Source organism: Sapajus apella, unplaced genomic scaffold (assembly GCF_009761245.1).
Source record: "Sapajus apella isolate SASKATOON/1434 unplaced genomic scaffold, GSC_monkey_1.0 scaffold15, whole genome shotgun sequence".
In the NCBI taxonomy this organism is placed as follows: domain Eukaryota; kingdom Metazoa; phylum Chordata; class Mammalia; order Primates; family Cebidae; genus Sapajus; species Sapajus apella.
In genome coordinates, this window is record NW_022436955.1 from 10,154,224 (window position 1) to 10,169,618 (window position 15,395).

General features: G+C 53.5%; 1 protein-coding gene across 2 annotated transcripts; it reads left to right on the top strand.

Annotated features, from left to right (window-relative positions):
• Positions 1-3,650: 3,650 nt before the first annotated feature.
• On the top strand, positions 3,651-14,843 carry CMTM3 (CKLF like MARVEL transmembrane domain containing 3). 2 transcript variants are annotated; one of them, XM_032284128.1, is made up of 6 exons: positions 3,651-4,125; positions 4,415-4,633; positions 7,831-7,986; positions 8,967-9,062; positions 9,429-9,549; positions 11,231-14,843. In XM_032284128.1, exons 2-6 carry the CDS (start codon positions 4,487-4,489, stop codon positions 11,257-11,259), a joined length of 549 nt encoding a protein of 182 aa, XP_032140019.1. In that variant the 5' UTR covers positions 3,651-4,125; positions 4,415-4,486; the 3' UTR covers positions 11,260-14,843. The 2 variants fall into 2 exon arrangements, with proteins under 2 accessions (XP_032140019.1, XP_032140018.1); XM_032284127.1 differs by lacking the exon at positions 3,651-4,125 and having other exon boundaries at positions 4,350-4,633.
• Positions 14,844-15,395: the final 552 nt, after the last annotated feature.

Genomic DNA, 15,395 nt, shown 5'->3' on the forward strand with positions numbered 1-15,395 from the left:
ATGTCTGTAATCCCAACACTTTGGGAGGCCAACACAGGTAGATAGCATGAGCCCAGGAGTTCAAGACCAGCCTGGGAAACTTGATGAAACCCCACATCTACTAAAATTACAAAAAAACAAAAAACAAAATTAGCCAGGTGTGGTGATGCACACTTGTAATCCCAACTACTTGGGAGGCTAAGGCACAAGAGTCGCTTGAACCCAGGAAGCAGAGGTTGTACTGAGCTGAGATCTTGCCACTGCACTCCAGCCTCAGCAACAGGGCAAGACTTTGTCCAAAAAGCAAAACAAAACAAAACAAAATCAGAAAGAAGAAATATGAGGGGACTTCCAAATGTTCATGGAAATTGAATTAAAATGTAAAAAAATTTTTTAAATAAACTTTATTTCTCAACACGAGCAAGCAATCAAATCACTTTTTCTTTTTTTTTTTAACAGAGACATGATCTCACTGTGGTTTTGTTTGTTTGCTTGTTTGTTGAGACAAGGTCTCACTCTCTCACTCTGTTGCCCAAGCTGGAGTGCAATGGGAAGATCACAGATCACTGTAAACTGGAACTCTTGGGCTCAAGCGATCCTCCCATTTCTGCCTTTAGGTGTGAACCACCACACCTGGCCCTCAAGATACTTTTTAAAATGATGATACCAGCCATTTAGTTCAACCCTAAAGAACAGAGGGGATTTAACCAAGTCCATCACTTGCTCTTTTTTTCCAATATTAACTGGATAAAAATAAGTGTCTTTTACAGATATTTTTAAGATTAGGAAACAAAAAGAAGCCAGAAAGAGCTGAACCAGGACTGTACCAGGCACAAGTGCCCCAGCTCCCCACATCCTCACCAGCAGCTGCTAGTGCACCCTTTCCACGCCATTTCAGTAGACATGCAGTAGTATCTTATTGTGGGTTTAATTTGCATTCCTAGGTGTATAACAATGCTGAGCACCTTTTTACGTGCTTATTGGACATTCATATATCTCTCTTGGCGAATTGTCTGTTCAAATCTTTGGCCCATTTTTTAAAAATTGGGTTGTTTTCTTATGATTGAGTTGCAGCTCAGAGCCATGGGTGTGTGTGTGTGTGTGTGTGTGTGTGTGTGTGTGTGTGTGTTTGAGATGGTGTATGTCTGAGATGGAGTCTCACTCTGTCACCCAGGCTGAAGTACTGTGGCACGATCTCAGCTCACTGCAACCTCAGCCTCCCAGGTTCAAGCAATTCTCCTGCCTCAGCCTCCTGCGTAGTTGGAACTACAAGGATGACACCACATCCAGCTAATTTTTTGTATTTTTAGTAGAGACAAGATTTCACCATATTGGCCAGTGCTGGTCTCCAACTCCTGACCTCAGGTGATCAGCCCACCTCAGCCTCCCAAAGTGCTGGGATTACAGGTGTGAGCCACTATGCCTGGCCCAGAACCATGTTTTTAATATCACCAGTGGGAACCAGATTTCTCTCTGTAAGAACCCTTGCCTGGCCTCCTCCTAGGGAATTGTCAGTAAAATCCAAACCCCAGGTTCTGGTCCTCCGCAGTCTAGCTCTGCCCCTTCTCTGACCAGCTCCCCACATCTTCCCCCTCTGCTATCTCCAAACACCTTGGCTCGGTCCTTTCTTTGACACTCCCTGCCTGGCTATTCTCCCAACCAGTCAGACATCTGTTATCTGTTACCAGGAATACCTTTTTCAGGATTCTCTGGATATGTTTAGTGTTTATTCCACCACGACCACCAGCAGCAGCAGAAAGGGCTGGGGCCTTGCTGTATCCTAGGCACTGCTGTTGGATGAATAAATCAATGTCAAGAAAGGTTTCTCTGAGGAAGCAATACTGCATTCTAGTCACTGAAGAATAAGGAGGAGTTAAGTAGTGAAGAAGGTGGAGAAGCATTCCGGGTAGAGCGGTCAGCATGGACAATGCCTCTGTGGCCGGAGGGAGCATGGTTTGTTCCAGGAACTGTAAGGGGTCCATGGGAGAGGCAGTGGAGGGAAGCACAGCAAGGTGTTATATTTTCCTTTTATACCAAGACCCTGTGCAGGATGGGAAGCTCCCAAGGTGGGTTGGGTGTGTGTGTGCGTGTTTCTTTGTGGGAGGAGATGGAAGTGTTATGGGATCTTTGGGGTGTCGATTTTCTGGATAGAAACCTCTGTGGCCAGTGGCACCTTTGCCTGAGTTCTTGTCTTGCATCCAAGAAGAATGAGGCACACGGACAAGTGGAGAGCAAGACAACAGGAGCTTTACTGAGTGTTAGAAAGCTCAGAGGAGACCCATAGTGGGTGGCTTCTCTCTGTGGGCAGGTCATCCCATTGAGTGTTCAGCTCTCAGCAGAGAGGAGGCTATGGAGAGGGTGGCTCCTCTCTGCAGCTGGTCCTCCAGCTGCTCAGTTCTGGCTGAGCCTGGTGCTTTTATGGGCCTCAAAGGGGAGGAAGTGTGAGCCCAGTTGATCTATGGGCAGCTATGGGTGGGCCAGAAAGGGCAAGTTCTCACTCTGGTCCGTTCGTCTGGCAGCCTTCAGGCCCTTGTTGGCCTGAAGGTGGGGCCTCACTGGAACCTGCCCCCTTCTGCCTAGAAATCTACTGGCCTCCTGCTGCCATTCATGAAGCCCAGGCTTTCCTGGACTTTGCTCCCAGATCAGAGCAGGTGCCCACAGCAGGAAGAAGCCAGGGAGCAGGAGAAGGAACTTCCAAGCCTAGGAGGGCAGGAGGGCCTTCCCCGGCCCCTAAGAGTGCAGGGATGCCTGAGCCTGCAGCTGTGGTTTGGGCGGCTGCAGCTGTGGGAAGGGGGGCCCAGGACTCCTGTCTGCCCTATGGAGGAGGCCCAGGTCCACAGCTGAGGTTTGGATGGCTGCAGCTGCACCTGGGAGGGCAGGGCTCTTGCCTGCTCCATTGAGCATGCCACCCAGGCCATGTCTCCCTGCTGCAGCCTGATGATGGCAGCAGCAGGCTGTCTAGAGACATAGCTGTCATCAGAAGTGACCAATGGCTGGTGATTGTCAGGAGTGATGCAAGGTCAAGAGATAACCAGGTCTGGCCAGGCGTGGTGGCTCACATCTGTAATCCCAGAACTTTGGGAGGCCGAGGCAGGCAGATTACAGGAGGGCAAGACCAGCCTGACCAACATGGAGAAGCCCCATCTCTACTAAAAATACAAAATTAGCTGGGCATGGTGGCACATGCCTGTAATTCCAGCTACTTGGGAGGCTGAGGCCGGAGAGTCACTTGAGCCCAGGAGGCGGAGGTTGCAATGAGTCAAGATCACACCCTTGCATTCCAGCCTGGTCAAGAAGAGTGAAACTCCGTCACACACACAAAAAAGTCTTTTTCTAAGATGGAGTTAGTTATGTCAAGGGTGCACTATGCTGTGCTATAAGCTCTCCCCTGCTGCTGAGAGAGAAAACTTAAGGGCCTCTTAAAGATGCCATCACAGCAGTTCAGCGGGGAGGGGGCAGGAATGCTTTGGGCTCTAGTGGAGGTCAGAAGTGGACAGAGATCAGGGAAAGCTATAGGAGGTGAAGGTGGGAGGACCTTGGTGACAGACTGCCAGTAAGGAGGAACAAGGATGACCCACAGGTCTCCACTAGTTGGGCGGAAGGAAAGGAGGGGGCAGTGCCCTTTACAGAGGCACAGGAAGCTGGGTCTTGATCACGCTGAACTCCAGACGCTCTGCAGATGTGCACACATGAGTGTGGTGTGTGTGTGTGTGTGTGTGTGTGTGTGTGTGTGAGAGAGAGAGAGAGAGAGAGACAGAGAGTTGTGTTAGGTTGAGGGAAACTGCAGGTCATGGAGTCCTGCAGATGTGCGTGCCTGTGTGTGGGTGTCTGTGTGTGTTTGCGCCTGTGTGCGTGTCTATGTGCCTGGAGCTGCACGTGCTGGTCTGAGAGTCCTCCAGGGTTGGGTTGGGGGAGGCGGGTGCAGGACCAAGGCCTGAAGAGCCAACAAAGAGGCCCTGGGGGAGAGTGGGACGGCCGAGGACAGGAGGGGTGGCCAGGGAAGTCGCAAGAAAACTCGGGCCCCCAAGAAAGAGAGAGGCTTGGGGTGCGAAGCCGACATCAAGGCCGGGGTCTTTGCTGTTTAGACGCTTGGGTTCCCGGATCCCGGACACGCGCACGGGCAGGAAGTTAGACCAGACACAGCGAGTATAGACAGCCCTTCTAGATAGGGGAAGACAGATGGGACCTCCGATGGGGTGCCGGGTCGGTGATCTGGAGGTCTCCAGCATCCAGGACGGGGGTGAAGGAGAAGGCGGGGTCGGCGGAGGCCCCAGGCCGGGGCGTGGGCGGGTCGGGCCCAGCACCCGCGGCCCCCGGGGTCCGAGGGAGAGGGGCGGGGCGGAGGAGCGGGTGGGGGTGGGGGCGGGGCGGGGCGGAGCGGCGGGGGATGCGCCCCTGCTCTCTAGCCAGTGTCGCCTGCCCTACTTCCGCACAGCCAGAGTTTCCGCTTCCCTCCGGGCGTGGGGAGAGGGGAGCCAGGCAGAGCCTGGGCCCTGCCGCCGCCGCCATGTGGCCCCCGGACCCCGACCCCGACCCAGACCCCGAGCCCGCCAGCGGCTCCCGAGTCGTCCCCGTAGTTCCGGGGCTCCGCGCCCTGCTGCCGGCGCGCGCCTTCCTCTGCTCGCTCAAAGGCCGCCTCCTGCTGGCCGAGTCCGTGAGTGCGGAGGGACCCTCGACGGCCCTGCTTTTGAAGGGGGACGTCTGGGCGCGGGTGGATTCCCTGGGTGGCGGCCGTGCTCCGATGCCCCCCTCCCCGCGCAGCCTCGGCCGACTTTTCTCAGGCGCTTGGCTAAGTTGGGAGGAGGTCCCCAAACTTCGGACGGCGGTGAGGGGTTGGGGGGTCGAGCCGGGGCCTTCAGCGGCGCTGTCCCAGCGAGTCCAGAGCTGAGGCGCTCTCTGGGCCCCGGGGACTCGGCCCGTTCGGACCTCCGGTACTCCTGGGCCGCGGCGGGGTCCGCTTCCCTGCGCGGGGTGGGCGGGCAGGGGCCTCGAGCTGCGGGGCGCAGGCGGGGCTGAGCGAGCGCGGGCCGTGCGGAGCGGGAGGGACCCCACTTCGGGGACTGGGTGAGGCGGCCCAGCGGTGACTTCACTGCCCTCCTCCCCACCCCCGCCCGGCTCCTTCCTACTCTGCGCTCGCCCCCGCCCCGGCCGGTCGGGCTTCTTTGTTCTCTGGACACAAGAGGCGCCGGCACTGTCCGCCGTGGGGTGGGGGTGGTGCTGGGCCGCAGTGAATGGGGAGGGAGAGGCCAGGCCGGGGGCTGGGGGAGGAGGGAGGAGGGAGGAGGGAGCGGTGCATGTTGGCGGCCACTTATTGCTGAGATCCCAGCGACTTGGCGCTTTCTGCCCCTGTCCCCACTTTGCAGATGAGAGTGCTGAGGCGCCTGATTTGACAGGAGGCTCAACTGAGGGGTCCATTGAGAGCGGCCCGGAGGGTGGGGGCAGGAGGAAGGGGTATTCTGCCCCGGGACCTCTCCCGGGTCGCTCAGGGCAGAGGGCGAAGGTGGTCCTGCAGCCTCTCCTGCGGTCATCCCAGAGGCCACACTCCCAGCCCCACCCTGGAGACCACTGGGAGCCACTTGAGGGGAGAAGCCTGGAATCCACCGTCCCCTGAGGGGGCTTGACCCCTTCCCCCACCCAGGACCACCTCATGTGGGGAGGAGGTGTATGACCAGCCAGAGCATAGAGGCCACCCTGAGCCTACCGGATGTCAGGAATCCAGGTCAGGGAGGATAAGGAGGGGTGAGGGGTCTGTACTCAGGGTTCACAGGAGCCGCTGAGGGCACTCCTGCTTCCCTTGTCCCCTAACTCCCACTCCCAGGACAAGCAAGTGCAGAAGCTGACTTGGACAGAAACCGAGAGAAGAAGGGGCCCCAGAAATCGCGGGATGAAAAAACAGGAATTGAGAGGGGAATCCCCAGAATTAGGCTTTGGGGCAGGAAGGGGAGGGCCAGGAAGACAGCCTTTGGCAGAGGACCAGGGCTGGGTGGGTCTCACAGAAGGCCTTCCTGGCAGGCCCCAGCAGCCTCACAGCCCCTCTCTATGCCTTAGTCTGTCTGTCCAAAGGGGGCTCAGCAACAGCCAAGGCCATGTGCAGGGCGAATGGGGGTGCCCTGGGGACCCCCTGGGATCCCTGCAGTTCATTTGTCTGAAGCAGCCACAGTGCTTCCTGTGGGGCATCTGGGTGTCCCCATGGGGCCCCCTGCGCCCACTAGAAGCTACTGAGCCATGGATATGTTCAGACACAGGCACAATGACAGAAACCAAGACAGATGGCCTCTCCAGCACCCACAGGGCCAAGTTACTTAAGAACTCTATCTGTGGCAGGCACAGTGACTCATGCCTGTAATCCCAGCACTTTGGGAAGCCGAAGTGGGTGGATCACCTGATGTCAGAAGTTCGAGACCAGCCTGACCAGCATGGTGAAACCCCATCTCTCCTAAAAATATGAAAATTAGCTGGACGTGGTGGCAGGCACCTGTAATCCCAGCTGCTTGGTAGGCTGAGGCAGGAGAATCGCTTGAACCTGGAAGGCAGAGGTTGCAGTGAGCCCAGATCGTGCCACTGCACTCCAGCCTGGGCAACAGAGCAAGACTCCGCCTCTGGAGAAAAAAAAAGAACTCTATCTGGGGGGTCAGCCAGCCCTGGGTTCAAATTCTAGTAGCTTCTGATTAGCCATGTGACAGAGTCTTCTCATCTGTAAGCGGGGCTGTGCTCATAGGTGGATGTGAGGGTCAGGGGAGATGCCAGTGAGCCTCAGGGCACCAGGCACTGTGGAGCCCAGGCTGGCCAACAGATCACCTTGGCCTGCTCTGCAGCACACCTGGGCTGCAGGACTGACCAGAGCTCAGCATCCTCTCCCATCAGCTCTTCCCACCTACAGAGTTGTGGGAAAGGCTGCAGTGAAAATTTTGATTCTTGTAGTTCAAGTACAGCTGGTCCTGCCTTTCACAGCTGGCCCTGTATGAATGAGGCAGTGGGGCCTGAGGTGTCAGTGCCAATGTACCCTCTCTTGGATGTTCCTTTCTTATTATGAGAATTTGCAAATGCATTAAAACGCTGAAAGATTTTTTTCCTTTATCTGTCTGTCCATGAATCCATTGTGCCTAACACAAAATAAGGACATCAGGACATTTGAACTGAACACTTCAGCTTGCATGTCATTAACTAAAGAGATCTGTCTTTTGTTTTCAAGGTGAAATTTACATTCAGTGACAAGCACACGTCTTTGGTGTTGGGTGTTACTTTTTGGAAACTGGTTCCTGCCCAGCTTGGATTTGCCTCCGAAGGGCACTGAGTGGGGTGGATGTGCTTGGGAGGCTGAGGCTTTCTGACTGGGTCCTAGTGGGGAGACAGGGCGGGGTTAGGACTCTGGGCCATGCTGGGTTTTTTTTTTTTTTAGTGGGGGCACAGAGTCTCTCACTCTCTCACCCAGGATGGAGTGCAGTGGTCTGATCATAGCTCACTGCAGCCTCGACCTTCCCGGGCTCAGGTGATCCTCCCACCTCAGCCTCCCAAGTAGCTGGGTTTACAGGAACACACCACCACGCCCGGCTAATTTTTGTATTTTTTGTAGAAATGAGGTTTTGCCATGTTGTCCAAGCTGGGGTTGAATTCCTGGGCTCAAGCAATCCACCTGCCTCGGCCTCCCAAAGTGCTGGGATTACAGGTGTCATCCATGGCGCTTGGCGTGGGATTTTAATCTGGCTCTGCCACTTCCCAGCTGTGGGACTGTGAGCAGCTGGCTTCCCCTGCTGGAGCTTCCTCTATCCTGACCACAGGTCCTTGCTCAGAGGAGCACTCAACAAGGAGCATGAAAAGGCTCTGGCTTCACCCTAAACTCCTTGCCCGCAGGGTCTCTCGTTCATCACTTTCATCTGCTACGTGGCGTCCTCAGCATCTGCCTTCCTCACAGCACCTCTGCTGGAGTTCCTGCTGGCCTTGTACTTCCTCTTTGCTGATGCCATGCAGCTGAATGACAAGTGGCAGGGCTTGTGCTGGCCCATGATGGTGAGGACAGGGGCTCCAGGAGGGAGGGGTGCCCTGCAGAAAGCAGCCAGATGAGGAGTCCAGAGTCATGCACTTGGGCCCTTACCCTTTCTCCAGTGTGCTGGAGTTTGCAGTTGGTTAGTACTGGATGGAGAGACCCAGCTTCAGATCATCGCAGCTCCACTACTCAGCAGCCCTGCAGTCCGGAGTGGGCTGTGGTGCCTCTAGAGCAGGTCTGTGAGGCAGGGAACCCGGCAAGGGGTCTGTGGCCACAAGGTGGCGCTGGTAATCCCCACAGGGTCTTCAGGAATGAGCTGCAGTCACAGGAATTCAAGCCATTTCCACACAGGCAGGGCAGGTTAACTGAGGATATGCAGGGCCTACCCAGACCTCAGCCATCAGCAACCCTGACCTCGTTTTATCACCTGGGAGGGCTCAGACTCCAGTGGACTTCGCTGAATGAAATGTGTCCTAGAGAAAGGGCAGCAAAGGCTGGACTTGAACCATGGTGTCTTGACTTCATATCCAGCATCCGCCACCTCAGGAGGGCTGCACCCTGTGTCCCCATCTTAGGGACGGGTAAGCAGAAACTGTAATCCATAAATGGATCTGCCACAAGAGTGTGGCAAAGCAAGACCCAGGGCCAGATCTCCCTATTGGAGATCAGGAAGGGAGCAGATGGGGGTGTTTCCAACTTATGCTTCCTCCAAGTGGGCCATGTCACAGGGCAGCTGCAGCCTGATACACAGTTTTTTGTCCAGAGCTTAGGACAGCAGCCCCGCTGGACCCTGGATACGGCAGTGTCAGCTGCTGGCAGGGCAGCAGAGGCATCTGGGGGGCATGACAAGGGCCTAGGCATGTGGGTGGGGCCAGGGCAGGGTAGGAGCCCTCAGGTGTGAGGCCTGGGGCTGGGAACATGACCAGGCTGCTAGGCCTCCTCCCCATGCTGTGCTCAGCTCCAGCGGGCTCAGGGCAACATGGTCGCACCCCTCTCTCCCCAGGACTTCCTGCGCTGTGTCACCGCAGCCCTCATCTACTTTGCCATCTCCATCACGGCTGTCGCCAAGTACTCGGATGGGGCTTCCAAAGCCGCTGGGGTGAGCAGACGCCCCACCCTCTGGAAGCTGCAGATGCCCCTCTAGCTGCTCACTTGGGGTGTGACCTGGGGCAGATCCTTTCTCTGCTGGGGCCCCCCTGGGGTCTCATATGGGTCCCGATGATGATTCCAAACTCCTCTTGTTAGAGATTTTGAAAGGCTGTTAAACCAAGTTCACATCTCATTTTCCCACTTCCATTACTCGGAATGTGTAATTACTGTGCCTGTCACTCTGGCTGTTTGTCCAAGCAGGTCTGAAATGGCCCCCAAGGCTGAGGCAGATGCGTCTCAGTGCCACCCCGCTTGTTCCCAGCCTCCTGGAACAGGGAATCAGCCCTGTGATACGTCCCATCCACTCTGCCCACAGGTGTTTGGCTTCTTTGCCACCATTGTGTTTGCAATTGACTTCTACCTGATCTTTAACGAAGTGGCCAAATTCCTCAAACAAGGGGACTCTGCAGATGAGGCCACAGCACGCAAGACAGAAGGTGAGCAGCCACCCTGATCACCCCAGCAGTGCTGTGGCAGGGGCCTGCCCTCCTTTGGGGATGGCTGGCAAGTTTGAGGCTGGGGTGGGATCATTTGGTCCCTCTGATGGCAGGAAGTATTTTCACAACCCATTCTCACGTAACGTCATGCAGCACTAATCACAAAGCCAATCCCATTCCCCTCATTCCCCCTCACCCAGCCTTTCTAAGAAGGGCAAGCAGTGGACATGGCAGAGCCTCGGGCCAAGCCAGCAAGTCTCCCTGGACAACCCCCCTGCCACCACCCTGGGCAGCCAGTCACTTTCAGAGCACCTGTCCACCTGGGATCCAGAGTAGCCACCTCCCCATCTCAGCCCCTCTGCTGTCTCACCCACCCAGGCCTCTCCTGAGGAGCTCAGAGGCCAGACAGGAGTCAGACCCAGAAACCATGGGGAGGGACACATGACGTGTGCCATACCAGGGGAAAGGCCAGATGGGGCAGCAATGACAATACAACAGGAGCCGATAGAGGGAGGGATACAGCGGCTGAAGGTGGGCCCACGCTGAGTGCCACCCGGCCTGGGGGTTCAGAGGGGACGCTAGAGCTAGGTCCTGATGGATGGCAGTAGAGGAGTGTGCAGGCAGAAGAGACCAGGCAGGTGCCGGGAAGAAAGCTGAGAGCACAGAGAGCAGGGGCTTCCGCTCAGGGAGATGCTTTTCTAGACCTAGCAGTGTGCCCCTGCTGGCAGTGCCTGTGGCCCAGCAGGTAGACCAGGGCAGCTCTGGAAGGGCCTGCAGGCACCACCCTGTGGTTGGGATCTTCCCTAGGGAGGACCCAGTGGGTTAGGCTTAAGAGCCACTAGTTTCCTAACAGAACAGCCAGGTGTTGGGGCCATGGGGACTGTGAATCCCAGAAACCAGTCCTTCTGCTGGAAATGAATGCCACTCATCCCATCCCGTCCCTTGGCAAATACTAGAGTAGAGCTCCCCGGTGGTTTCCTCAGGTTCTGCAACCTGCTGCCAGTTGCCTGCAGCATGTGCTCCCAGCCCAGGGAACAAGCAGTAAACATCAGCAGAGACTTGGGTGGGTTTTTTTTTTTTTTTTTACTATTTGGAGAGTTTCACATATATAACAATTATTTTGTTATAAAATTACTCCTGGCTTATATGTTAGAATTGAATACAGAGGTCAGGCACAGTGGCTTCTGCCTGTAATCTCAGCACTTTGGGAGGCCAAGGTGGGCAGATCACCTAAGGTCAGGAGTTCAAGACCAGCCTGACCAATATGGTGAAACCCCTCTAATTTTTCTACTAAAAATAAAAAAATTAGCCAGGCATGGTGGCACATGCCTGTAATCCCAGCTATTTGGGAGGCTGAGGCAGGAGAATCTCTTGAACCTGGGAAGGTGGAAGTTGCAGTGAGGTGAGATCACATCATTGCACTCCAGCCTAGGTGATGAGCAAGACTCCATTTCAAAAAAAAAAAAAAAAGATAAAGTGGCTGCTGCCTGTGGCGAGCCTCCAGCCTGGAGCCTGCCCTCATGCTAGCGATTACTGAGAGAGTAATATAAACGGTAGAGTCAGGTGCGGGAGGCCTACACCCAGGCTCCTGCCAGCAACCCAGCTGTGCTTCCCCAGAGACTGTTCCTGGGCACCGCTGCCCTGAGCCTCCTGCCAAGCATCCTCTCTGCTTTCCTTTCAGAAGAGAATTCTGACTCGGACTCTGACTGACGGCCTGGTGGTGCCCTGGCAACCTAAGCCACACGGGCCTCCACCCCTGCACCTCACAGGGGATGCTGACATTGGAGGGGAGGTCCGGACTTCTGCGTTGCAGAGGGGGCTGCAGACACAGCAGGCCCCCACAGCCTCAGGTCCCGCTTGAGCCCAGCCTACCAGGCTTGCCCCTCAGCTCAGCACTGTTGACCATGCTGTGCATGGGGGCATCTTGGGTATCCCACCCCTTCTCCCCATTTCTGTCCCACAGGCCTTCAGCCCTTCAACCTTTCTGACAAAAACCAGCACAAGGAGTCAAAGCAGAGCCCTGTCTCCACCTGGGCAGCAGGCATTCCACACTGTTAGGCGGCAGGGGTCGGGGGAGGTCTTCTGTGTTTCACTAACAAGAACAAAGACAGAAACTGTGACAGGGCTACCCCGCCAGGCCCAGTGGGTTTGTCTGCATTTAGTGCTTCTGCCCACGCCATGCACTTTGGTGACAATGACCCAAGAATCTTTGGTTCAAGGAGCACCAGTTCCTCTTCATTGCTGAAGCAGGGAGAAACTGACCTTTGCCTTATCGCCCAGGAGAGAGTGGGGCTCGGCACCCAGAACTGACACCAACCACCCTTGGAAACCATGTCTTCTGGGAGTAAGATGACCATTCTGGGTCTAAGACTGTTTAAAGAAGAGCTCATAGACTGACTGATCGCAAAGACAGAGGGTACCAAACAGTGATGTCACAGTGACAGTGTCACAGGGAGCTGGGCAGGCCCAGCCAAACCCTCCTTCTTCCTAGAGCCCAGCCAGCAGGCAGGAGTTCCTGGGACCCTCAGGATGGTGAACTTCCAGACCCCAAAGCAGGTCTATGGGCCACGCCGGGAGATGATACCAGCCTTCTGTGTTCACCTAAGGACTTATACTGTGTATCTTTGATGGACTTTTATAACTTTTTATATTTTTTTAAATATAAAAGCAGCTTCTTAACAGATGGCATTTTCTGTGACTCTAGGCCTTGTGAAGGAGCCAGAGTTTGGAGGATTTATGGCCTTATTCTCTTGCATGTGAATCTCTTACTCTGAAAAAAAGCCATAATGAATGAAGCCAGACTGACCACTTGCATGGAGTGTGTGTTTGAAAAACCAGAGCAATACTATCTGGTATCATATCAGGTTCAATACCAACTGGCAACACTGGTGTGGATCCTGACAGCCTTCAGTCTTAGCAACAATACACATGAAATCTGAGTACCATTTAATCCTTTCAGTGGTCCCTAACCTTTTTGGCACCAGGGACCTGTTTCGTGGAAGACAGTTTTTCCATGGACCAGGGATTGGGGGATCAGTTGGGTTGAGGGTGGGAGGGGATGGTTTCAGGACGAAACTTCATCTCAGATCATTAGGCATTAGATTCTCATAAGGAGCACACAACCTAGATCCATGGCATGCAGTTTTTAATAGGATTTGAGTTCCTCCGAGAACTTAATGGCACTGCTGATATGACAGGAGGCGGAGCTCAGGCGGTAATGCTGTGCGGTGTGGCTCCTAACAGGCCCCATGGTACCAGTCCACTGCCCAGGGGTTGGGGACCCATGCTCTAGTTCTCAACACTATGCTGTTTTACAAACAAAAAACTGAGACAAAGGTTGAGTAACTGGCCCAGGGCTCTCTCACACATCAGGATAGTGTCTCACGGCAGCCTCAGGCAGCCAGAACCCAGGCTCTCCTGGTTTGGAAGCTGACTGCATAACAGCCCGGAGAGTGGCAGCCGTGGAGGACTCCAGTCGGCATTCTTGTCCAGGCTGAGGGGAAAAGACAAGACTTTCTGGCCAAACTTTCACACACCACACGTACTGAAAATGTGTATGAAAGCTGGGTGTGCAGGAATGGAGAGGCCGCTGGTGGAATATATGTTCCACCCTGTCAGCCCTGGCAAAGCTGCAAAGCTGGTGTCAGAGAGCCTTGTTCCACCTTGAGGATCATGGCTCTGTTCAACCTGTTTCAGGAACTGGATCTGTTGCCTTTAAGGAGCAGAGGAGGCCAGTCAGAGTGAAGAAAGAGACAACGACATCCTTACACGTCCATTTATTAAACAAGAGTTCCTTCATGACAATTTAATACAATAGTTATTAACGATTAGTGTTGAGAAAATTATTTCCTTCTACATACAAAAATACAGATTTGAACACTATGAAAACGATCAAGACAAGTACCATGAAAAATTGGTCCTTCAAAAGAAAGGGGGGAAAGTGAGGGCAATGTGAGGCTTTATCTGCTGTCGGGGACAAATCAATAGCAGCAAAGCTTTGGGGTCCCAACCCACTCCAGACATACAGACTTGAACCCAAGAGCCTGTGAGGTGGGGGCGCCCACCCGGGGCTTCTGCGTTAGCTGGAAAACCAAACACATAAACCAAAGTTTGCTCAATGGGCATCACCTCAGAAAGCCCACAGTTGTGTCTTGAAACAGCCAAAATGAGAGAGATTTAACAAGTAAAATGCGATTGTTAACACTGCCCCCCAAAAGTGCCACCAGGTGAAGTACCACAGATAAATCATATTGGAAAGTTACTACTTAGCTGTCTGACTTGACATCCTTTCTTATCAAATAATTACATATTCTGACCCTTTAGAAAGACACTTCAAAAGCTATGATTTTATGTTTCAATTCATCTGTACCTTCATTTGCAATGGCTCAGCTAGTTTACTCAAGGGTTTTGGAAACCAGACAGAACTCACGTCCTGCAGGAAGGAAAGTCAAAAGGGCCACTAAAGAGTATGTGTCTGTGTCTTAGTGTCATCCAGCTCCTCACAGCAAACAGCCTGTTCTTTTCAGGCCTGAAACCCAGCAAGGGCCACCAAGTCTAGCCAGAGTCCACAACAAACCAATCTGAGATCAGAGTGGAAGGTGAGAGCCCGGGAGCCGGCTGGGGCCCCTGGAAGCTTCCCACTCCACAGGGGCAGGAAGGTGGCGCCTCGCAGGATACCCACGCTGATCCTGGAAGGGGCCTGGGCCAGAGAATATGCTTGGGCTCAGTTAACCAGCTCAAACCACAGGGGAAGGAGCTGGTCACCAGCTTCTCACTATTTTATACCCAAAGACAAGGAGGTCAGGGCTCCGATGCCACTCTTTCATTTGTAAAATATGGAACCACTTTCTTTGCACTGTTTGAGGGGAGCAGTGGCTCCAGACTGAGCAAGTGGTTAAAAAATGCCAAATGCTATGATACTGACTTATAATTATTTCACAGAAATATACTCTTACTCTCAAACTATTTAAATAAGCAGGAACAAGATGTGGGAGAAGCAGCAGCAGAGAGGAAAGAGGAATAGCCAGGGAATTTTTTTTTTGTTTTTTTCTTCTTTAAAATACATACAAAGTGTAAAGAGAAAATGGCCAAAACCTCAAAACTACCATTGTTGAAAACAATATTAAAAGGACACAATCTAAAATCATGCTACAAAAATAGTGTTATCTGGTTTAACTAAATGTACATCTTTTTCCAATTCCATGATTGACAAGAGTGCTTATGCAACGCATGGAAGGCACCAGAGGTGAAGTGATTATTTGCCTTAAAATATACAAAGACAGAATTGCCTACTTTGCAAAAAAAATAGTCATACTTGTAAATAAATAGTTTAGTGTTTCTGCCATGGATTCCTGAACCTCTACAAATTTCAACATATACAAATAGTTTCAATTCTTAGCATTCTCTTAGAGGGAACCACGTCAAACAAAATCAATTAGGAAAAGCACTGATTTTATCCAAGGAGGTCAATTTGAGGCAAGATTCAAAAACTCATTTTTAAATGGGTTACAGAGTGAAAGAGTTGAGAGCAAGCGGCCCCTCTGGGTCTAGGCCAGCCTACGAGTCCATCCCAGGCATCCTGCCCTTGCCTCCACCAGCCCTCGGGCCAGCCAGATCTCCCTTCAAACCCTGAGTATTTGCCTTCCTCAATTCTGCAAAGAGGGGAACAGAGTCTTGAAACTTGCAAAATTGATTCTGGAAATAGCAGGCAAGCAAAGCAGGGCCTGTGGCAGGAAGCAGCGTGAGTCAGGCCTCCCCTTGGTGCAGGGGACACTAGGTCTCCCTCGTCTCCTCACCATCCCTTCACTTTCCTGACAAAAATGGGGTACTTCCCACTGGGTGTCAGC

What these genes read in the sequence shown, in the direction of transcription:
- CMTM3 (XM_032284127.1), top strand. Translation starts at nt 4,367, where the DNA reads ATGCGCCCCTGCTCTCTAGCCAGTGTCGCCTGCCCTACTTCCGCACAG. An exon ending in GCCTCCTGCTGGCCGAGTCC is followed by an intron (nt 4,634 to 7,830) that starts GTGAGTGCGGAG and finishes CCTTGCCCGCAG; the next exon opens with GGTCTCTCGTTCATCACTTT. An exon ending in GGGCTTCCAAAGCCGCTGGG is followed by an intron (nt 9,063 to 9,428) that starts GTGAGCAGACGC and finishes CTCTGCCCACAG; the next exon opens with GTGTTTGGCTTCTTTGCCAC.